We start from the raw sequence: 25,185 nt of genomic DNA on the forward strand, positions 1-25,185 counted from the left end.
GATGCAGCTTCTCAATTAATTAATAGACTACAACGCTTTAATTCAGCTTTTTAAAAATTTTTAAATTATTCCTGCTATTTAAAATGAATGGTAACTGTTCTTGACAGAGGAAACAATATTAAAGTGAAAACTTGAGAACACTGAGGAAAACAATTTGAGAAACATGAGGTTTACAAAGAGAGTCCAAGTTTCTGCTGGAGCCATCCACTGGGAATGCTGTGGAGCAGAGCATGTGGCTCTTGGCAGCACTGGGAAACTTTTATCCCAGGATTCCAGCAGCTCGTGAGGCTGCAGCATTTTGAGTTGCAATGCTGCCTTTCTGAATTTTTATCATTGTGGAATTTCATACGGAAAATGTCTGAGATGTGCTAAAACTGGACAGGTTCCACTCCTCCTGCTCATCCCTGACACTGCTGGGGTAAAATTTACCTGCAGGACTTTTCTGTCTCAAAACATCTGGATAAAAGCCCAACAAATTTCTGGTGATGGTGATCAGTTCTGGGGGGTTTTTACACAAATCTTTTATTTTGGTATTTGACAAAGACAAATCCAGCCCTCACTGTTCCCAGGAAAACCTGCTACCTGAAACCATAATTCCATGTTTGACTTGCAGAGAGGATGTGGGGTACCAAACCTGTTTAATGAAAACAATCAAACTCCTAATTTAAAACAGGTGAAAATTGGAAATCAAAAGCAAGTTGTGGTTGTTATCTACTGTGGATCTTCTCATGTCATCTCCCCGGGTTCAAATTCCTCTGGATGCAAGTGTAGGTGGTAAAATCCCAGTTTAAGAGCAAAATCCAAATGATACCCAAGGACTCCATAAATAAATAGTAATTAATAACTCCTCCTCAGAGCACAAATCCATCCTCCTGCTTTAACTCCATCCTCTCATCCCTTTCCTAGGGACATTGATCCGACCTTTCCAATGCTTGATGAGCTCAACAGAAGGTTAAGGAGAAGAGTAACAAGAAAGAGCAAACCAAACACACATTCCCCAGCTGTCTGAGGGGGTGGCTGCCCAAAACTACTGGGGATAATTCCAAAACTACAGCAAATGTTTGGAATGAATTCCAGGAAAAAGGGAAGTTGGCAAGGCCGAGGATACAAGAGAAATTCCCAAGTGGAGGTAAAAGAGAGGTTTTCCCAGGGGAATGAGGCCTAAGAGAGGCTGTGGTTGGTTGGGATGAAGGGAATTGTTCAGCAGGGATAAATCCAGGAATTACATGGATGTAATTCACGTGGAGGAAGGAGAGGGAAAGGACAACAAATCCCATTCAGGGACTGCCTAAGAGGTGATTTCCCTGGAGAAACAGCCCCATCCCACAGTGTGGGATCCCATTCCATCACTCCTCACACACAGGGATGGCTTGGGAAGAACAGCTGGTGTTTCCATGGAAGTGCCAATGGTTGTGACCCAAATCCTGGGTAAGAGACACAAATAAGCAGCCAGGCACTGAACAGTCCAACCCCACTGCTCCCAGGAATCTGTGAGACTGGAACAGTGTTCCAGCTGCAGGGGGATGTGGGAATGCACCGAGTGACAACACCCCATCCCATTTATACAAAAATCCAGCAGTTTGGGGTACAGGAGGCTGACAGGCCTGACCAGCTGCAGCGTGGGAGAAATGCAATTCCCACTGGGAGAACTCCTCTGCCTCGCTGCATTCCAAAAAAACAGCACCAGTTCAGCCAATTCCCAGTCTGGGGCTGGAGATCTCAATGTCAGTGAGGGGCAGAACCAAGGAAGAAATCAAACAGAGGGGTATTTAGGTAATTTAGGACAACACCTAAAATTACATTTGAATTTATTCTGTAAGTCAGGGGCCTGCCTTCACCTGCAATATTTATCCACCCCACTTCCAGCAAATCCCAGCAGGAGAGAGCAACAACGGAGCCTAAACCCAGCCAGCTTTTAAACAGAGTTTCATCAAATTATGGAAAAGATGGTGGGACAGGTTTATCATAGGAATGCTGGATTCCTTTCCTGCCATTAACTTCTTTTTGGGTGATTAAAAAAATAATTATCAAAGAAACTGCAAATACTTATTTGTATAAGAAGACACTTCACAGGAGAATAAAATACTAAAACAAAAATAAAACCAAAGGAGATTGAGAATTTGCAGTTGTCATCTTTTCCTTATATAAGTCTTTGAGGGTGGCAAATTCCAGATTGACAGAGGAATCGTTTTCACACTAAAAACATAAAAAATAAAATCCCACAGAAGAATCCCTAATCTGAATTAATAGCACAGAAATATAATAAGCACATCTGGCACTATTTGAATTAAACCCTGCATTTTCAGACATAAATCTGTTGAAAAGATTGGACGGTAAAATTATATTTATGTCTGAGTTTTTCCTCTGATACAATTAATCAACAACACCATTCAGGAACAGGCTATGGTAGAATTGTCCTGACGGGATACAGATCCACCTGCTCCCAAAAAAAAAAATCTTAAATTTATCAAAGCAAACCATAAGAGGAGAAAAATAATGTAAAACACGGAATAATGGGAACAATGGCAATTTCTGTCCATGGAATGCACAGATGATCTTGGTATTTCAACAGAAATAAAGAATCCAGCATCAGGGATGGACTAATTAGGAAAGACCAATCACTAACCAGAACAATGGGGAGAAAACCTGAAATTTTAATTTATGGAAAGGCCACAGAAAACATGACCAATGATGAAGAGGCCATCTTAGTTGGACACCAACACTACAAAAACCAGGGAAAACCTGGGTATGGAATAGGGCTCCCCCAGCCAGAGGCAGGAAAAAACATCTGAACCCCAACAGAAAGGACAGAAAACTTGCCCAGAGCTCTCCTCCTCCAAGATCTGCCAAAACTGGAAGGAGAGAGCCAACGCTGACAAGGCCCAATCCTGAATTCAGGGCCCAGTGAGGAGCCAAATGAGGCAGAACTATAAAATCCCAGCTCTGAATGGAATGTCCAAATTTCCTGCTGAAACACCACAGGATATTCCGACTCCGAGCTTTCCATCCGAGGGAATTTTCACTCAAATTTGGGATCAGAACACCTTAAAATGCCCCCAAACACCAGCAGCACTTTGACCTGAGGATTCCCCAAATCCTCTCCCTCCTCTCACCCAGGAAACACACGGCCACTAAAACATTTGGATTTGTTAACTTTAATTGTGGGTTTTTAATTTCGCTCCACTTCAATTTCGAGCCACTTCCCAGAGCAGGGCTGGTTTTAACCCAGGATCTCCAGAGAACCCTGCAACACCAGGTGGGTGGAGAAATCCCATCTTGTTTCCACTAAAACCAACCCAAAATGTCAGGAATGAGCGACAATGGATTACTGGAAGCAAATCAAAGGCAGGAGGGAATGGTTGTGGCAAATAGCCCAGGTGGCTCGGGCCCACGGACGGGATTTTTGGAATTTAAAGCAGTTTTTGCAGCAAGAGCTCCTTTAAAAGGACCAGAAAACAACAATGTGTTCATTGCAGTGAGTATTCCTGAGAAAAAGCAAGGAAAAAGGCCTTCCTGCTGGGAGTGGATACAGCAAAAGGAATTAAACATCCAGCAGAAAGAAGGAAAGTTGTAAATAAGGTTTTAAAAAATTAATCGGTAAATCCAGGTCTTTTTAAAAGGAAAAATTCCTGGAAGTGTTAAACTTACAGAGTCATAAAACTGTGTGGGTTCTTTAGTAAGAGAGGAAATATGGATAATGTTGCACTAAAGGCTAAAAAATTACCTCCCCTCTATTTATTTCATTGCAGCCTGGAATATAATCCCTTAGATTTACATCTGCATGGAAATACAGCCACAATTACCAAAAAAATTCAACATTCTGATAAAGAGCTGACAGAACAGAGATTTTTGTATCAACATCATCCAGTCATTATTCTATAAATTAATCTATTTCTTAATTTAACCTTTGAAAATTAAAGGTAGAATGACCCCCGCTGCTTTACAAAATTTATACACTTAATATTTAACTCATAGATATGGATTTTTATCTTCTGTGATTGTTTCAAATTTCTGCTGCATTATGTTGCAACAAAGATGTGGGAGAACATAAAAATAGCAGCAGATAAATGCAGGTTCTGAAATGAAAATTTTTAATTAACAAATCATAAACTGCTTTGGAAAGAGCTCCAGCCAAGGCTGGACTGGCTGGAAAAACAGGAGCACAACCAACAGGTAACAGAGATTAATTAACAAAAGGAATTACTGCTTTACTTTTTCCACTGAGAGAGGAATTTTCTCTAAATAAATTAGAATTTTTCAGAAAAAGGGAATCCCATCCCCTCTGGAATCTTTGCATTGCAATGCAGCAATTGAAAAATAATTGGGGGAAAAAACTAAAATGTAAAGCATTTAAAATATCACAAGGATCCAGTGGGTTCTAAATCAGCACTCGGTTTCAAAATAATCTGATAACCTACCCCAAATCCTGCCTAATTACCCTGCACTTAATCAAGATTATACACTTTGAATAAAAGTGCATTTTCTCTTTGCTCTCAGATTCAATGATTAACTCGCCCCCACTGCACCATTTTTTGGGCTGGCACAGATCTGCAGGTTTAACTTTTCCAAAAATGACTTGTGTTTCACGCTTTTGGCTGCTTCTTCTGACAAATAAGTACAATATAAAATGTGCAGGGCAAAACATAATTATTCTGAAGAGCACCTGCATAAAACCAGGGTGCAGAGATTTGTATTTTAGGTGCAGAGCACAGATAGTTGGGCAAATTTATGCTTCTTCTCAGTATTGTGCCAAGAGCCCTCTTCAGTATCTGCAATAAAATATATTCAGATCAAAGATCTCCATGTAAAATTCCCAAAAGAAGAGCAGCAAGAACCCCCCCAAAAAGATGAATTTGCTGGTGGCCTCAATAATTAGATTAAAAATCAATTACATTTCTGCCAAAGTGTTTGTTTGCTGGAGAAAACGCTGCCAGGAAATACACTTAAACTTGGGGATAGCAAAGCAGCCACTGCCCTCCATAAAGTTCCTTTATATATTTTTCCACAATATGCACAAAACCAGAATATGAAATCAGAAACATTTTACACATTCTCATACTTCAGAGAGCACTAACAGCATTTTACTCGTCGAAAGCACTTTATCTTCATGTCTCTATAAGGCAGAGTTGGTGCATAATAATGTAATTTATATTGCCTAAATGTTATTTTGGGAGCATTGCATCATTTCTCAAACTTCATGACCTTTACAATTTTCTAAACTTTTATTTCCCTCATTATTCTGAACAGATTTCATTACATATTTTGAATGTAAACAACCCTGAATAATGATGGGCCCCATTACGTATGTACAGCTCTGACAATCGCGCGCGGGGCCGAGATGGAAACCCAGTGCATTAATTTACCTCTCATCCGCCGTAACTGCACTCCCATAAAAAGTTTTATACTCAACTCACATAAATCACGGGGAAGAAAAATGAGAAAATCTGGTGGCTAACTCATCTTCCACCATTCTGCGAAAATGAAATTCACTGAAATACCTATCAAAACTGCAATCATCAAGAGATAATGTCTTCTTAGGTCTATCTGCACTTTCCGATTTAATTTCCTCCATGCCCTTGACATCCACAGATACCATTAAGATTAAGAGCAGCGAGTAACTGAGCAGTTCTCAGATTTTGATATATGGGGCCCAGGCACTAAATGTAATATCATCATTTGAAAATTAATGCAATATTTCTTTTGTTAGTTTTTCCACTCGGAAAGCGGGATGAATACTCGGGGTTCTCGCCAGTAATTTCCCCATCAGAATGCCGTGCAATTATGAGGAGATGTGCACCTGGGCAGAGGTCACCCAAATTACTCCATCATTTAATGAGCACCGAGATCAAACCCGAGCACACTGTTGCTGCCGAGAGACGCCTCGCAGCCTGCTACATCAAATCTGATGGAATCATTAGAGTAATAAGCAGGAAAATCTGTTTGCAGATTAACCTCTGGTTTCATGCTGCTTTCATCTAATGGGGCGCTGTGGAAATCTTGTCAGCTTTTCATCAGCCACGATCAAATTACGGGAATTGCGAACAAACCGCCGGCGCGATTGGAAACAACACCCGCACGTGCCGGGGGTTTTATGCAGATGCCAGGGAAAATCACACTCTTTATATTTTACAGCGTTATTTACTTCAGCTGATCACTGCTCTCCTCCGCCTGCCGAGCGGGAACCGGGCACGCTCCCGCTGGTCAGTCCAAATTTACGGCGGAGAACAAATTTATGGGGTAAATATGAGCGGGGCGACAAAGGAAAGCAAAATCAAGGCACAAAGGTCACAGGGATGGAAGGTCACAGGGTCCCCACCGCAGCCGAGGGTGGGGGAGGCACCTCAGCCTCGGTGGTAAATGAGAATGATCAAAGTTTACTTTTTAATAAAGGCACGGAGCCATTAAAGTGTTGTTTTATGTGGATCTGCCCTGGTTTTGGAGCCTGCTGGTAATGGGTAAAACTCGCTTCTCCTACAAAGTTTCCACAAAATTTGTCGCCGTTGGAACAAACTGCTGCAAGCCTTTGAATATTCTGCCTGAAAACGCTCTGCCTCTCATGGTTGGAGCCACATCTGCAAGCAGCAGCAGTAAAACCTTGGAACAAATAAAAGTGTGTGTGCACACAAACTCAACACACGCTCTCTGCAGTGAGATCTCCTCAAATGCTCGGATCCACGGAGCCCCTCTGCAGGAGCAGCCTGGAGTTCATCCCCCCAGGCAGATGGAGCCAGAAGCTGCTTTTCCCATGGATATTCATAAGCCATTGATCTTCTGCAGTGTGATTACCTGGTGTGAACCTGATCCAGAGCTCCTGAAGGAGATGGAAAGATTTCCAAGGGCCAGGCTGCTGCTGAGCCAGGGGAATGTTTGGGATGCTGACCCTGGCACAGCCAAAGGGCCCATCAGCCACTGACACCTGATGGCTTGGGGACACTGGGGGACACAGCCTGAGCCAGCACTGCTCTTCAAAAAGCACCTTCCAAGCTGGTGCATCCAGCTGGACACTCAGTGGCTCTCCAGCCTGTCCAAAGGGAAATTTGGAATGTCCCTGGACACAAATGTCACTTTGGCCATAGGAGGAACACCTCTCCACCCCCACCTTCACTCCTTTACTCCCAGAATGGAACAGACAGACACAATTCAAGAGAGACAGACGAGACAATTCAAGCCTGCAGAGCATAATTGACCGGCATGGAATTTTGCCAGGACAGCAAGATAAACATAATTACTCATATTAAGAGCGTTAATTAATTGTTTGTGAACACAAATAATTGGCTGCTGGGTTTACAGCTCGTTAGGAAGCCAAGGACTCTGCCAGACGTCGCTGTCTGGTGGCCACCCAAGGGCCACGGAGCTGTGACACCACAGCTGAGAAACTCAGAGAGCCACGAGCAGTGAGGGGCCAAAATCCCTGGAAAAGCCACTGCCAGCCAGGAAATAACTACTGACATTTAATGAAAATAAATACTTGACCAAATATTAACAGCGAATAAAGGAGAAGGGGTCTTGGTTGGGATTTGAGATTTTTTTGGTTGACTACTTCAAAGAAATACGTGAACCTTAAAGTCCCTTCAGTGCCAGCCCTGCCATGGCAAGGACACATCCCACTGTCCCAGGTGCTCCCAGTGTCCAGCCTGGCCTTGGGCACTGCCAGGGATCCAGGGGCAGCCACCACCTGTGCCAGGGCTGCCCACCCTCCCAGCCAGGAATTCCTCCCCAGTATTCCATCTAATTCAGTTTGAAGCCATTCCTTATGTCCTGTCAGTCCAGTCTATTGTAAATCCCACATTGTAAAAAACCCTTTTTTTACAGAAGGGATTCAATAACAGATTATCAAATCAAGATAAAGACTCTTAAGGTGGGAAAAACCTCCTTACAAGCATTTGGAAATACAGGAATTAAAGTGGTAGAGCTGGAATTATGTGGCTTAAATCTTTGCAGGAATATCCCTATAATTAACTGGAGTCCAGAAAGTCTTTATGAACAAAATGTTGAGGTATAGAACAGTTTCCAGCACAAATATTCCTACCTGTGGGTGCCTTGGGAAACAGCTCGTTTCCTTGAGCACCCATTCCCAGGACAGATTTTCTAAGATCAAAGGGAAAACAGAACAAAAGTCTCAAATCCAGAGGGTTTTTTTGACAGATCTTCCAGGGAAATGTTCCCTGTCCATGGTAGGGGGTGGAATGAGATCTCCAAGATCCCTTCCAAAAGATCTTTAAGGTCCCTTCCTGCCCAGTTCTGGGATTCTAAATACAAAGCAGCCAATTAATTAACAAAGACAATTTCATTCCAAATTCTGGTAAGTTTACCCATAAAGCACTTCAAGCATCCTCATTCCACAGGGAACATTTCCAGTACCTTTTGCTCACAGAGAAACCCTGAACACCACGGAACTCTTTTCCTGCTCCCCACCTCCCCAGGGTACACCAAGCCCTCTTCCTTCCCACTTTTTGGGAATATTTGTTGTTATAAATCAGCCCTGCAGCTCCTGCTGGGGCAGAAGCCCCGATTTAGAACAAGCCCCAGCCATGGTCAATCTGTCAGGAGGGGAGCAGCTTTATAAGGCACAAGAAAAATCCCAGGAAGCTGCTGGATGACAACTCCCTGCCACCAGCAGGGCAACAAAACCTTCCTAAAATTTATTTGAGGGATTTAACTCACAAGTGAGACACCCCTGGAAGCAGCAAACAAGATGGATTTTCCAACTGCTCTGAGAACTCTGCTCATTATTGCATGTGATGATTCCAAACACATTTCACAGGGCACCTTTAGAAAGGGGGAGCTCCTGAGATCTGTGCAAGGATCTCCATCCCACCAGGATCTCCATCCTTTCCATCCCACTACAATCTCCACCATTTCCATCCCACCACAATCTCAATCCCACCAGGACCTCCATCCTCTCCATCCCACCAGGACCTCCATCCTCTCCATCCCACCACGATCTCCATCCTCTCCATCCCACCACGATCTCCATCCTCTCCATCCCACCAGGACCTCCACCCTCTCCATCCCACCAGGACCTCCACCCTCTCCATCCCACCAGGACCTCCACCCTCTCCATCCCACCAGGACCTCCACCCTCTCCATCCCACCAGGACCTCCATCCTCTCCATCCCACCAGGACCTCCATCCTCTCCATCCCACCAGGACCTCCATCCTTTCTACCCCACCAGGACCTCCATCCTCTCCATCCCACCAGGACCTCCATCCTCTCCATCCCACCACGATCTCCATCCTTTCTATCCCACCAGGACTTCCATCTTTTCATCTCACCACAATGTTCATCCTCTCCACCCTACCAGGACCTCCATCCCACCAGGATCTCCATCCTTTCCACCCAACTAGGACCTCCATCCTTTCTATCCCACTGGGATCTCCATCCCACCAGGACCTCCATCCCACCACGATCTCCATCCTTTCTATGCCACCAGGACCTCCATCTTTTCATCTCACCATGATGTTCATCCTTTCCACCCCACCAGGACTTCCATCTTTTCATCTCACCACGATGTTCATCCTCTCCACCCCACCAGGACCTCCATCCCACCAGGATCTCCATCCTTTCCACCCAACCAGGACCTCCATCCTTTCTATCCCACCAGGATCCCCACCCCACCAGGACCTCCATCCCATCACGATCTCCATCCTTTCTATCCCACCAGGACTTCCATCTTTTCATCTCACCACAATGTTCATCCTCTCCACCCCACCAGGACCTCCATCCCACCAGGATCTCCATTCTTTCCACCCAACTAGGACCTCCATCCTTTCTATCCCACTGGGATCTCCATCCCACCAGGACCTCCATCCCACCACGATCTCCATCCTTTCTATGCCACCAGGACCTCCATCTTTTCATCTCACCATGATGTTCATCCTTTCCACCCCACCAGGACCTCCATCTTTTCATCTCACCACAATGTTCATCCTCTCCACCCCACCAGGACCTCCATCCCACCAGGATCTCCATCCTTTCCACCCAACCAGGACCTCCATCCTTTCTATCCCACCGGGATCTCCATCCCACCACGATCTCCATCCTTTCCACCCCACCAGGACCTCCATCTTTTCATCTCACCATGATGTTCATCTCCATCCTCTCCATCCCACCAGGACCTCCAGCCTCTCCATCCCACCAGGACCTCCAGCCTCTCCACCCCACCAGGACCTCCAGCCTCTCCACCCCACCAGGACCTCCAGCCTCTCCACCCCACCAGGACCTCCAGCCTCTCCACCCCACCAGGACCTCCAGCCTCTCCACCCCACCAGGACCTCCAGCCTCTCCACCCCTCTGGCACTCCAAGGAGGTATCAGTGCCTGAGCTCCTCCAAATCCTTCCCAAGTGATTCCCAGAAAGGGAAGCAAGAAGAGGAAAGCAATCCTCTCCAATGAGACACACGATGTTTTTCACAGCACTATGGCAGAGCAGGGATTATTTAGATAGTCCATGAAAAAATTAAACCCTTCTCAGGATGGATGTGCCATTAATAGGGAATATTTTAATTTAATGGGATTTAATAATCACTTTACATCAACTATTTAATGTTCCACTGACTGCTGGTACCAACATGTGAGGCTCAACCAGCTTCTGACTTGTGACAAGATTTTATTTTCCCCAGTTTTGATCAACTGATGAGTTTTTAATGCTAAGCCTGGCTTGCCATCACTTGTGGGTTTAATATGTTTACTTAAACCAGAAATATTTTGCACCTCAATTATTATTTCCTACTGCAGCCCTGAATGGAATTTAAGTCAATCCATTATTCATAAAGCAAAGACAAGAGAAAACACAAAGCTGTGCACTTCTTTCAAAGCCTCCAAATGACTCAAACACACCATATTTATGCATGCAATAGTTGATTGTGTCCCTGGCTCTTTTTTTTTTATACTTTTTTTTTAATCACAAGTTTGTTGTTTTCAGATCAGGATATGCCAAAAATCCAACACCAAACAATTTTTGTTTATAATTAAGGCAATCATCAATCCAAGGATTGTAGTCCAGTTTATTTCATCTCGACATCAAAAAAAAGTAATTTAAAAAAATTAAAATTCCCTTGAAATGGGGAGATAAATGAAAATGTGAGTGCCTTCACATAATAACAGTAGCCTGACCCTCTGGGAAATGGTTGACTTTCTCAATTCAAGGTATTCAAAGCTCATTCAAAAGTGTTCATTTGGAATGCAGATATCAAAGATGATGCAAATGTTCAAGAGAAAATTAAAACTTACCAGATGTTCTAATCCAGCTTTGATGTTTGCAGAGTCCCTGTAAGAGAAGAACAAAAGTTCTAAATAGTTGCTAAACCCTTGTCTGCAACGATTTCTGTTTAACTCTGAAATGGCAAAGCTGGGTAATTTCGCCAGTGTTTCAAATTTTTAATTCTCATACATATATGAGACATATATGTAACACCTAAAAAATATTGATTATCCTAATGCTCAATGGCAGAATTCAACCCTCAGATAGTACCTGCCCTGAAACTGAGAGAATTGTGATTAATTCCATGGCTCGTGGCAGCCATGCTGGAGCTTCCATCCAGTCCCTGAAAGCTGCAAAAAGTACAAAATGTACAGAGAGAAAATGGGAAGAATTTTACATAAAGGCAGCTGCAAAAAAAAAAAAAAAAATGGACCAAAGTAGCCAAGTAAAAACTCTGAAAGACAAAAATTCAGAGGAAAGTTTATCCTTAACATATCCTGCTATGGGGAAAAAAAGATGAAATCCAATGGAAAACAAATTAAAAAGTCCCCAAATCCCAACCCACTGGACAAGGAGATTGTTCCTGCTCCCATAAGCTCCAGGTTCTACCTAATTCCAACAGCACCTCTGGGAAGGTGGATCACACCCACAGCAAACAAGGAGAAACCAGCCCATGAGGACTGCAGGAACCAGTTAACACTACAGTATTAGTAATTATTAGTACTCAAATTGCTAATTATTTATCATTTCCTAAAGCTTTTCCAAAAATCTGCTATGTCTTTTTTTAAATTTAAATATTAATGAAGTGAGAGAGGGAAAAAAAAAGTACTTTTGCTGTTTGACTTTGAAATAAGTATTTCTTTTTCTCAGCCTTACAGGATTTATCCAAATTTTGGAGATCCCAAGGAGGAGGAGCTCAGAGGAGAGCTCAGAGCCCTTCCAGAGCCCAGAGGGGCTCCAGGAGAGCTGGAGAGGCACTGGGGACAGGGATGGACACAGGACACAGGGAATGGCTCCCAGTGCCAGCGGGCAGGGATGGGTGGGAGATTGGGAATTGGGAATTCCTGACTGGGATGGGATTCCCAGAGCAGCTGCAGGGGGCAGGGATGGGTGGGAGATTGGGAATTGGGAATTCCTGGCTGGGCTGGGATTCCCAGAGCAGCTGTGGCTGCCCCTGGATCCCTGGCAGTGCCCAAGGCCAGGTTGGACATTGGGGTTGGAGCAGATGGGACAGTGGGAGGTGTCCCTGCCATGCAGGGGTGGGATGGATGGGATTGTCTCTCCCTTCCCACCCAGAGCATTCCATGATCCCATAATCCCTTCTGGAGGTCCCAGCTGGCCCCAAAGGCTGAGCTGCTCTGGGAGGGGGATGCAGGGCAGGGCTGGAGGAGCTCCCAGCCAGCCCCATCCCTGCCATCAATATCCCTGCACCTCCCTCAGCCTGTGCTGAAAGCAGCCCTAATTCAATTCCAGGCCTCAAAACTGATAAAAAAGGTCCTGAAGTGGAAAATGTGAGGAGATTATTGGCAAATGAATAAAGATTTGTATCGAACCAACACACGGGAGCAGAGCAGGGCTTGGTGGGGCTGTTTTTTAATCATGCCCTGTCTCAAACCTTCTGGGAACAGCGAGTTTCCCTTCCCCTCCTGCAGCACATCGATTCCTGAATTAGGCTGCAATATTAAATAATTAATATACTTGCCATGATTGATGTTTTGCATTAGTTGAATATTAGGTTATCAATCAAAATCCACTTGGTTTAATGTAATAATATTGAAAAAGTGTCACGGGCTGTTCAGCCAATTTGTAGTTGAGGCAGCCCAGACAGGAATATTGGTGTAACACAAGGCCCTAACGCAGGAAATGCACTGCTGGAACATCCATAAGGAAAACATTATCAAACTAACCAGGACAAGGCTGAGCTTGTCCTAAATAAACCTTGGGGCACCTGTCACTTCCAATGAAAACCTCTTCCCAGCCTGAGGCTGCTGGGCATCAATCAGCCAGGCTATGGCAGGGTTTTATCTTTTAGTTAGCCAATAGATTATATTAGTGATCTTATACAATTATATTCTGCATCCTATTCTATATCACATTACATATACTATAAATTATATTACATAATTACCCTTATATTTATATATCTAATAACTATATATATTTAAATATATATAAATAAATTACACTATAAATTACTATTTAAAATTACATTAATAAAATGACATATAAATTAAATTATAAAATTTGTTGTATTGGCAACAATACAATAATTATGTGAAATAATTACATATTTAAATTATATTCTTTGTATCAAAAATTATACAAGTAAGGCTCCCATTAATACTATATTTCATATGTTATTTTAGGCAAAATCAGACCTATGGCCACAGCTCAGTCTCCCACTTAGCCTTGAGTGCCTGCAGGATTTTAAACCATTAAACACCACAAATAAAAGCCAGGAGCAGCTTTATGCACATCCAACATTCCAATGCTCACAACATAAAAGAAACAATTAAGTTGCATTAATTTGGCATCATTACCAGGTAATTATGTTTTACTCCATTTCATACCCCAGACTTCCCAATATATTTGCTTTTCACACCCTCTCCAGTGCAGCACCTTAATTTCTTTGGTTCATTAGGCAAGTTTGATTTTATTCCTGAGTTTTCCTGTTTCTATCAGAGAAACTCTGGAATTTTTCCCCACTTTAGTCAAGGATTTGCAGCAAAACACCACTTGACAAACATATATTTGAAGTCATCCATTAAACCCAGGAAACACCATACTCAGGCTCATCCAAACATTTCAGCAATGCCAGGGGAAAAAATTCCAGCTTCATCTGAGTCCTGGTGATCAGGGACCTGCAGCAAGAAGCTGGGAATTCAATTATGGAAGTTCCATCCCTGCCCATGGATTCTCCAGGTTTGGGATTACTTAAACCCACAGTAACTAACTGAGGTGGTGTGAACTTCCTTTGCCAGCAAATTAAATTTAAAATATTCCCTAGCACTTGCTGAAATCATGATTTTAACCTGGAACATATTCATGTTCCTAAAAATACTCCCTGTATCAAACGAATCATTAATCAAAGGAACTGAAAAATGTGCACTATCCTCAAAATATCCCATTCAGGTATTATAAAAAAAGCTTTAAATTTCACATACAATGTACTTTCCAGTGAATTTACAGCAGTTCCACCAAGAACTGTAGAACTAATACACTGTAGAACTAATTAATAGTTAATAATTGCTTTGGCCACAGATTTTTGGGTGAGGAGGATAATCCTATGGGTTATTTATACCTACATGGACATTCCAGGAAAATTCAGGTCAAAGGGCCTCTGGAAGGTGCAGAACTCCTGAGAATTACATTTCCATGGGATCACACAACTTTATTTCTACCTCAGGATATCCCAAGATGAGACATTGCTGAACTTGTCATTTTTTGCTGCTCTTTCCAATATTCCCTTCACAAGAAACTCCTCAAGAGGAACAAATGGTTTGGGAATCCCACACTCTGATAGGAAAAGCATCCATTATATTTTTTTGAAGTGTGCAACGTTGTTTTGTTCTTACCAAGCACCAACTTCAAATGATCTGGAGCTGATCCTGGAGTGTGAAGACTCCAAACCTGGTGGTCTCGAAGTGGAACCCTCCAATCATCCAAATAATTTATCTCAGGAAAAACCAGTAGGAAGTTTGGCCAATTACTAATAAATTCAAATGCAACAAAGACCCCAAGAAGATCCTATGAAGGTCACTTAGCAAAAGCAGGAGGGAAAGCCAAAGTCAGCCCCCACACAAACACACTGGAATAACTTGGAACTGCCAAGAACTCCACAGAATATAACACAAACCAAACTGAATCATGCTAAAACCAGGACTTTAAACATGACACAAAGTGAAACAATTTCCATAACATGTTATTCTTGAAAGAAGGAAAATCAGTACCCAAGAGACCTTATCAAATATTCAAGAAGGGGAAATATATAATAAGCCTGGCTCAGAGAGTAAAATCCCAGATTTTATGCAATATCAATACTGAAACTTAACAGAGAGGGAAAACCCCAAAATACAGTGTTGATAAAAGCAGTATTTTCAAACAGACCCTACAAAAATACTGCATTTTTTAGGTAAATAAGAGACAAAACAACTACCCAAAATCTGGTTTTGTTTCAGGGAGGCTTCAGGTCAGATAAGGAAACCCCATAAATCACAAAGACAAAACAACCACCCAAAATCTCCCGGTTTTGTTTCAGGGAGGCTTCAGGTCAGGTATGAAAATCCCATCAACGACCAAATTCCTCTGTCCTGGTTGCCTCAAAGCCACTCCTCAGCTCAACCTGGTGGTTCCAAGGCCATCCCAACATGCAAGTCCTTGGAGTTTTCCTACTTGGAGTGGAGCTTGGCTGGTTCTTCCCCGGTTATGGCTGGTTTTGGTTTGGTTGGTTCTTCCCTGGTTTTGGATGGGTTTGGTTTGGTTGGTTCTTCCCTGGTTTTGGATAGTTTTGGCTTGGTTGGTTCTTCCCTGGCTTTGGATGGTTTTGGCTTGGTTGGTTCTTCCCTGGTTTTGGTTTGGTTGGTTCTTCCCTGGTTTTGGATAGTTTTGGTTTGGTTGGTTCTTCCCTGGTTTTGGATGGGTTTGGCTTGGTTGGTTCTTCCCTAGTTTTGGATAGTTTTGGTTTGGTTGGCTCTTCCCTGGTTTTGGCTTGGCTGGCTGTTCCCTGGCTTTGGCTGTTTTTTCCTTGTTTTTTTCCCCTGGTTTTGGCTTGGCTGGGATTTCTCCTCCTGTTCCCTTCACCAGGAATGAAATCCTGTTCCTCCCTGTCTGCACTCCCAGCAAACACAGGCAATTAAACATCAGGCTCTGGAATGTCACCGTCTCTGTTAACCAGCCTTAAATAAATTAGGCAACTTTGGCCTGGTTTACCTTCTCTGTAATATTATTTAGTAGATATTCAATTAAAACACATCCTGTAGGTGAAAGTGTAGGAAAACATTTCCATAATGGACATCAGTGGCAGTCGGAAGTGCTGCTAATTAGCCCCAAAGAACAAACCAGATTACAGAAGCAGCAGCGAGCCCAGCGGTGGAAATGCCCAGAAGGATGGGCTGAATATTAAACAAAGCCCAGCAAGTTCCAGTCTTGGGAAGCACAACTATGGGAAAAACTCTCTGGACTGGTAGAGAGTGTTACAGGTTAATGAGGAACATAGAGGGAGAGCACAGTAATTATCATACCCAACACCTCCCCATCTGTGTTGGGATGGCTGCAGAATATAAACACGGCACTGAGGCCGCCACTAATTACACGTGTGCTGCCATTAGCAGAAACATTGCAAACGTGGGCTTCTCCTCTGCTCCTGCTACCGAGGAATATTAAATGCAAGTGTAAGTCAGGGAGGAAATTTAAATGTTCTAAGCACTAAAACAATTTGAGTTACAATCAATTTTCCATTTGCTGAAAGCTTCTAAATCCCCCTCATTCACCCAATTACTACTGTACTTAACCTAATGAAATTTTATTCTGCGGGAACAATACTATTCTTAAACAAATTCTTGAAAAAAATATAAGATTAAAAACTTCGAGACAAAGAATAAACTCCTAGAGAAAAGATGCAAATAAAATTACTATCATAATCTTTTGTTTTTTATTTGCAAGTAGAAGAGTGAAGAGAAACAAAAGCATGGAACATAGCATCTGTCATATCAGAATATAAAAAGATGATCCTGGCACCAAATGAAAAAGCTCTAATTCATTTGCAAATCAAGCCTGCCAGTTCTATTTCAAGCTGGCAGTAACTGTCAAGAGTTAACAAGATAATCACTTTCAATCCTGCCTTCAATGGTACATTACACTGTTATTCCATTCAATAAGGCCCTTCTTTGGGGCACTGGATGAATGGTTTTCATTTCGAACTCACACAAAAAGTTGCAGAAAAAAAAAATCCATGGGGCTTAAGAAAGAAATCCCTTTATGGGCATTTATCTGCCGGCACTTGCTTTTGGGCAAAATGAGATATTTGGATACATTGGTGTCCATTCACTTCCTCTATTCCTTCAGGCCCTCAGTCTGGTGATAAAAAAAAAAAAAAAATCCCACAAGGAAACCTCAAGCCTGTTTAGTTTGGGGTTTTTTTTTTTAAAACTCTCTATGCACATTAAACAAGTTCTGCAATAATCTTTGGTAAAGGCTTCACAGCACACTGAAACAACATCGCGTTTGAATGGCTCCATCTTTGTCTAAATTCATTATAAACTGCTCAAAAATAGTAAATGCTCATGAAAATCGTGCTTAGGGAAACATTTGCCAGTTGCTCATTAAATATTCAGTAAAAATAAAGTTACCAATTAAAGGCTCTCTGCCTAGGAAACGAGGCAACCTCCAATTTATCTGAATTAATTATTTGTAATTCTTTTCTAAGACTCTGTGCCATGAATTCTTCCCAAGAGGAGAAAATCTTGTAGAAGTTTATTAAGTATTTTAAACTTATTTGCTGGCACCCAACTTTCCACTAAGACCTGTGAATAAAACTCTTCAAGCTTTTGCTCAGTGCTCAAAATTCACATTACAAGACACAGCCTTGGTTCCATTGCACAGATCTCATTCTATTACTGCATAGTCCTATTTAAAGGTTGGGATTTATGATCTTAGAGATTTTTTCTGACCTCAAGGATTCTACAGTGGCAATTCAAAGCTTCTACACTGACTTTAGAAACAAATTACTCTATTTTTTTCTATTTTTTCCTTCTTTCTTTAATTCCCACAGATCTCAGTTCAGAGAACAAAGCTAAATTTATATTTAATACCTGAACTGAGCTCAGTTTATCCAACCTATAACCAATACAGAGCTGTATATACTGTTAATTTATTTTATTAACCAGCAAAAACCCTTTTCCTCAAACCCAGGGACCCACTCACTCATCACTCCTTATTCTATCTGCAGAGCTCAGATTTTTGATTGTTTTTCTAACCCATCACTGGAAGTCAGACAACTTCTTCCCCACACTTCTCATGCAAATGTTCCTTTCTATTCAGGCTTTCTTCTATGGAAAATCTAAACACCACAAGTTACAGCCTCATTTTTGTTCTTTGCACTTCACAAGTTCTTCAAAGCTTCTAAACACAAAGATGTTCATATAATTAAAAAAAATACCTTAACAAACCCAAAGCCTAAATGCCTCTGCCTATGAAGTACCAGGATACAGCTGGTTTTGTTGCCCTACTCCTCCTCCATTCCAAAAAGAAAAACTAAAATAAGAATTAATTTTAAATTCACACAATTTTGAAGGACTTTGAAAGAGCACAAGATGTTGCACTTAGAATAGAAATTAAGAGGAAGTGACAGATTTCAAACAGCAGGTCAGGACTTTAAGGAAGATTTGTAAAGTCCCAAAAAACCCAGGAGAAATTTGGGACGATCCTCAGAAATGTCACACAGGCCCAGATTTTCATTCCTACACAAGACAAGAACTTGCCTATTCCTGAACAGAGCAAATCCACTCAATCTGAGGATATTTCATCTCCTCACCTACCTCAACTTTTGTCAGAAGAGGTTTGAGTTTCAGGTTTTCCTTTACAATTTAAAAAAAAATATTTTTTAAAAATCTCAACTCAATGTAGCTCTAAGGAAAACCTTTGGAAGCATCTTGGTCTTTCCAAAATGGACATTCCAAGCAGCTCAGTAAGGAGGGAAGTTGTATCTTCCAACAACTTCCATGCTGGGCTGTCTTGCAAGAAAAATTTATAAAATTTTAAAAGGGAGAGCTAAAGTTGCTCAAGCTTGAGGGGGAATTCCACAATTTCCCTGGCCACAAATGGAGAGGAAGAAATAATATTTCATCAAAATTAAATAAAACCAGAAACTGATTGCAAGGCTCAAACACATCTGACCAAACCCAAGCTTACCAGACAGTGATAAAATAACCTGGAACGGATTTGAAGTTAATAAAAGCATGAGGGGGAAAAAATAAAATCAAATTAAAAGCAGCTATATTGGAGTTCATGAAGAAGAGGAGATGGACAGGGATCACTGAAGTTCTCACCTTGGTTTTCCCAGGATTCAGCCCAAAACAAGGCTGGGCACCTTTGGGACAGAGCTGAACACACAGACACAGGCTGGAGTTTGATGTCCAACACAGCCTGGTGAGAACAAGGAAAGATCTGCAAGTTCCCCTAAATCACAATTGGTATTTTTAGTAGAAAATCTGACAGCCTAAAAACCCCCAAGGCCACCAAGCAAAGCTGCCTGAGCTCTTCGTGCTCCTTGGGTTGCACCAGAACCTCCTCCAGGCTTCCCATTTCACCAATTATTAAATCTAAACTTCTCACACACCACATTGGCCGTACTCATTTCACTCTCTTGCTCTCAGTAATTTGCCTTTAACCTCTCCCTGCCGTGAAAAACAAACTCCATCTGTTTTCTTTGGCATTTCTCATTCCCAGCACTTCCCAGAGAAGGTGTCCAGAGGAAACAGAGCAGGAATGGCTTCGCAGGGTGGAACAAACTCCCAAAAAAGTGCCAGTCAACGTCTAGACCAGGAATCCCAGAATGGTTTGGGTTGGAAGGAACCTTAAATCCATCTCATTCCAGCTCCCCACCACAGGCAGGGACACCTTCCCCCAGAATATGCCAAAAGCATTTTGTGTTCTGGCATTTCTTCAACGAAATCAAAATAATTCGTGTTGCACATTACTGATTTACCACCAAAATAAGACAAAAATACAAGACATGTCTCGTTCTACAGCCAAGATTTCCTTCAAATGTTGATTTTTTAGTATGGAGAGAAGAGATTCCTGAAGGAATTGAGCACCATAAACATGGCAGGCTCCAAGGAGACTTGGATCTTAAGGAATTTGGAGGTTGATGGTTAAACCCATCCTGTTACAGGAGGCGACACCTCCTGTTGTACCTGCAAATCTTGGAGGTGAAGTGAAATATTCTGTTTAAAACAAAAGGTCAAGTAAGCAGCCAGATCCTCCCAGGGCAGCATTTCCCAGAGGATTCCCAGCCCATACAGAAGATCTGGCAATTTGGATGATCCAGCTGACACTGAGCACACACTTCTGGTGGGAAGAATCCCAAAAGTGCAAAGGACCAGGGGAAAACCCCACAAACACCTCAAATTACAAACCCACCCAATAAACTGCAGCCAAATTTTTGTGCCATGTGTCCCCTCCAGCTGCTGCTCAGCAGGGACCTCCTGCAATCACTGAGGTTGGAAAAGACCTCCAAAACCTCCAAGACCAGCCCTTGACCAAATCCTGCAATTAAATCACATTATGAAATATAAAACCCAATGGTTTTGACCGCTGCCAGTGCTGAGCCAATCCTTCAGGGAGGAAATTCTTCCCCACATCCAACCTGAACCTCCCCTGGCTCTCACTAAGGCTGGAAAAGATCTCCAAAAATCACTGAGTCAACCTTTCCTGAACCACTGCAGGCTGATGCCTAAGACAAGCCCAAAGTGGTGCTACTTCACATTAAAATGTTATTTTTACCTCAAATTTCAAGGTGGTGACCTCAGGCAGCCCAGAGTCAGCTGAGCTTGTGGATGAATTGAGCTTTTGTAATTTCTGAAAGGAGGAGTAGCCAAAAAAACTACTTTGTCAACTGAAAATTCTGCCTATGATGCTCCCAGGATCAAAGATTTTCCCTATTATAACACTCTTCATATTTGTCTTATTTCCCTCTCTTTAAGAAATGCATCCAGCCAGTCCCACTGATATCAATCAGAACAATCTGCATTTTTTGCTAACTGTGGTGCAAGAATGTGATAGAAAACATTGGAATACATGTGGCTGAAAGGGATTAAGAGAAAATAAAAATTAAATAAATAAATCAAATTTTAAAAATTAATAATTTAGAACGAATGTGTAAAATGAGGGACTGATCTCCACAAACAGCACCTTGATATTGCTGGGGGAAAAAAAGCCTCATACATTGGCTTTTCCCCCATTTTCAGTTTGGGCTGAAAGCTGCAATTTCAATATACAAAATTATTGTGTCTGGCAAAGAAGTGCCACAAAGGGGTGTCCCCAGAAGGTGGAACTGGAACTGCTCCAGGCAGTCAAACACACCCATGGGTTCAGCACAAAGCTCAGGACTGTCACACAAAGGCAGCACAGGATGAGCCACTGCTTAACTTCCCGTCCAAGCAAGATGCTGCAAAGTTACAGCAACATTTCTTGATAACTTTCAGGCCTTTTAAACAGGCCTAGCAACATAAATAATATATAAAATATAGATATTTTTTAAAATCCCCCTCCTCTGGTCACTATGGCTTCAGTCAAGCAGGTCAGCATTTGGGTGGATAACTTTTACAGTTAATTTTTTTCATGTAGAAAATAATTTTACAAATTTTACTTATCCAGTACCAAGAGCAGAGAATGGAAGAAACTGGAAGAATTAAGTGAAGAAATCTAAAAATAAAGTTGAAAACTTTGTGCCTATGTACAAGAGGATAAAATAATTTAGTTGTCTCTAGATGTATTTTTTTGCCCAGCAGCAGAAATCCAGCACAGCCAACAGCTGGAGAGAACAATGTTCCAACTGCAGGGGAAATAATTTCAATTATGGGGTAAAATTTGCAAACTCTGCTGGGATTCAACTTGGGCTCTTCCTTGTAAATCTGCAATGACAGAAGCTGTACAAACCCATGGTAGGAACAGCAGAAAAATGTCCACTCCTTGTACATACAGCACAACCCAGCACGTGGTACTTGGTGCACTACAAAAGGGCCCAAAACTTTTTTTTAAATTAATAAATTGTTCTTTTAAAACACTTTTTCCCATTCTGAGTCTGGCACTCACGTCACAGGTAATGGAGGAAGGCTGAAATCAGCACATCCTGAAGCATCTCCTGCACTTGCAGGATGTCACAGACCTGACTGGGGAATGACAAAAAGCCAAGTGCTGAGAAATATTTGAGAAGCTGTAATAGCCCAGCAGCAGATAAACATTTTTGTAAAAATTAAAAGGCAGCCCCCAGAGTCAGAGCCGGGGGAATTCACTATCTCTTGGATGTGGAATTGATCTGAATGCAATTACTTTATTCTTTTCAGCTCTGTTTGACTTTGAACTAAACATCAATTAATGCACAAACGAGATCTGTTAACTCCAATAGTGATTTTTCCAGAAAAGATACGAAGCAAATTCATTGGATGGCTTTGAGCAATCGCAACCATCACCCGGGCGAGCTCAACTTCATTTTCCAGTGGTCACTTAAACCCTTAATTCTCACGACAAAACTCCCTCAGCTGAGTTTTAAAGGGCTGAAATGAGCAAAGGAGACATCCCATAATGTATGCTCCAAAGCTGGGACCTCGCAGTGCTTCAGCTGCTGAGCCATGGCCGATGGAAGCTCATTTGAATAATCAATATGACAACCTTATTTTTCTAATGCAAACAGGATTGCTACAGTAAGGTGTCTCACTGCCACATCACAGTCATGGCCTCTTTTAACCCCTAATTAGATTTAGGCGATTATCCCTGCTCTTCCTTACAAGTGTACAGCCCGGATAAGGGATGACAAAAGCTATCTGCCACTTCCTCAGCCCTCGCAGGCTGCAGGTTATGCAGGGAGATACAGGGGAAGATCAGCAAACAATTGTTATTCATATCATCTCCAGTTTGGAGATAGTCACAGTTTGCCATCCGTGCTGAGGGAAAATAGCCCAGAGCATTAGGTAAATGCAAAACCCCTAAGAACATCGGGGTTACACAGATGGAAATTCAAGGTGATGTTGGGGAATTATGTTTAATTCAAATTGGTTATCACAAAGAAAACTAGGGAGCCGTGGTTTTGTGCCTCACGCAGGAAACCCTGCCTTTTCAAGAGATTTCTGTGCATTGTCTGGTGGTGTGTAACATTTTACATGGCTGTTTCTATCAAAATTAAAGGAAAAAAAAAAAAAGAAATCAAACTTAGAAACAGCAATCCCAAAAGAATTACATTGCTCAACAAAGTCCGAGCAGACAGAGAAGATCTATTACAGAAATGTAATCACATTTCATTTACAAGAACTCTTATCTCAAGCACTTAAACATAACATTTAAACAGTTTTCCATTTTATTGTGCTCAGTATTGAAGCTAATAAGATAGAAAAGTATAATCACGTTAGCAACATTTCTATTGCATTACATAAACACAGCACGAGATTAAAGGCAGAGCAGGGGAAGGCAGTGCCTGCAAAACTGAGCCCTGGGTTTCTGCTGGCAGACAGGAACATCCCTGGGATCATGTGTGAAAAGTGCCACGCTGAAATTGGATCCTGGGTTCCCAAAATGGCCCTGCCCAGACTGACTGAAAAAGGGATTTCACCACATATTCTCCATATGGGAAGGGACTTCGAGCAGAAATCCTGGCGCTTACTGGAAGGAGCATTTATCCAAGACGAGTAACATTTTCAGAATTGCTACAAAAACCATTTGGACAGAGCTTTGAAAAGCACTGATGGGGAATATATTTAAAAATTACTGCACAAGTTGTGATGAACTCCTTACCAGCAATGCTCAAAGCAGCTCCAATGCAACCCCTGCACCGGGGCTTCATTTCCAAGGAGGAATGTCTGCAGCTCTTCCCAGATTCCTGCTCCATGCCCAGCCCAGGGTGGCTCAGGCTGGGAGGGGCTCCCCTGATGCTCCAGCAGGGCCATCCCAGGGCACAGCTCTGGAATTTCCCCTGGGACACTCCACAGCCTCTCTGGTCCAGAGGGAATTCCCTGGGATCAGTCCCTGCTCCAAAACTTGCAGCACAGAGAAGGAAGAGAACCAACCAGCCATGGAGAGGAGAAGCTCCAGGGAGAGCTCAGAGCCTGAAGGGGCTCCAGGAGAGCTGGAGAGGGACTGGGGACAAGGGATGGAGGGACAGGACACAGGGAATGGCTCCCAGTGCCAGAGGGCAGGGATGGGTGGGAGATTGGGAATTCCTGGCTGGGATGGAATTCCCAGAGCAGCTGTGGCTGCCCCTGGATCCCTGGCAGTGCCCAAGGCCAGGCTGGACATTGGAGCAAATACATTTTTCAAACCTTAGGAAACTTGGTCAGGAAAAAATTCCTCCCCCATAACAATGTGAGAAGCACAACCTAAAAACAAAGCACAGGTCAGAATATATTACAGTGCAGAGTAAAATTCCATCTAAAACCTACAGCATATAAAATTTCGAGCCTATAACACCAACACCTAATTATCTACTATCCATTTACTGATCTATTGTAGCCTGAATGTTTAAAAAAGGAAAAAAGCAGCAGAATTTTTAAAATTATCTTTAACGCTCATGGAGAGAATTTCCGACAAGCTCTAGGGCCTAAAGCTTGTTTTGGTTTTTAAATAAATTAATTGATGGATTTTAATCTTTTGTCCTCCTCAATAAAAAACACATTGTGACCCTTTAAATCAGATTTAGTGGCTCCCACCCCATATAAACCCCTTCCTTCTCTTCCATCTTCATGCTCCTGACTCACAAGGGACCTGTAAACTAACTCCCAGCAGAAACTCCCACTGCCACATGATCCAAAACTTCACCCAGGTTTTTTTTTAACACTGTTTAATGTGGTCAGGAAATAAAGGCAGAGCAAAGGAGGAAATAAAAAGGTAAAAGGGTGATGGCAGAGGCAGGCACGTGAAGCCTTCTCACCCCTGGCCCTGCATTCCCCATTCCTGTGCTGAACACTCTCCCAGAAATCCATTGTCTGGATTTCCCTAATATTTTTCAAAGCACAGGCAATGCCCACCTGACAATAATCAATGGAAACCCCCCTTTTCCAAACTCTTGGACACAGCATGATCCCATTAGGCAGCCTCAAAAGATTCTGATCTGAGCAGCCAAGGCAGACCTTCCTGATCAATTCCTTAATCCATCTGGAGAGAATGGACTGATCCTGCTGCTTCGATTTCAGCCCAGGAAAAATCATTCCCAACATAATTCACCATTACATGGGCCTTGTATTACAAGAACTTCAGCTGCTGGGAGCAGCTGAGGA

At 42.4% G+C, this 25,185-nt stretch overlaps 1 protein-coding gene across 1 annotated transcript in view; it reads right to left on the reverse strand.

The window, feature by feature from the left end:
- RSRC1 (arginine and serine rich coiled-coil 1) overlaps positions 1-25,185 on the reverse strand; it is a 99,602-nt gene that overhangs the window by 42,684 nt on the left and 31,733 nt on the right. The window contains exon 6 of the mRNA XM_072933525.1: positions 11,233-11,269. Within this exon, the coding sequence (XP_072789626.1) occupies positions 11,233-11,269 (37 nt within the window). The remainder of the gene's footprint in view (positions 1-11,232; positions 11,270-25,185) is intronic.

Source organism: Taeniopygia guttata, chromosome 9 (assembly GCF_048771995.1).
Source record: "Taeniopygia guttata chromosome 9, bTaeGut7.mat, whole genome shotgun sequence".
NCBI classification, from domain to species: Eukaryota; Metazoa; Chordata; class Aves; order Passeriformes; family Estrildidae; genus Taeniopygia; species Taeniopygia guttata.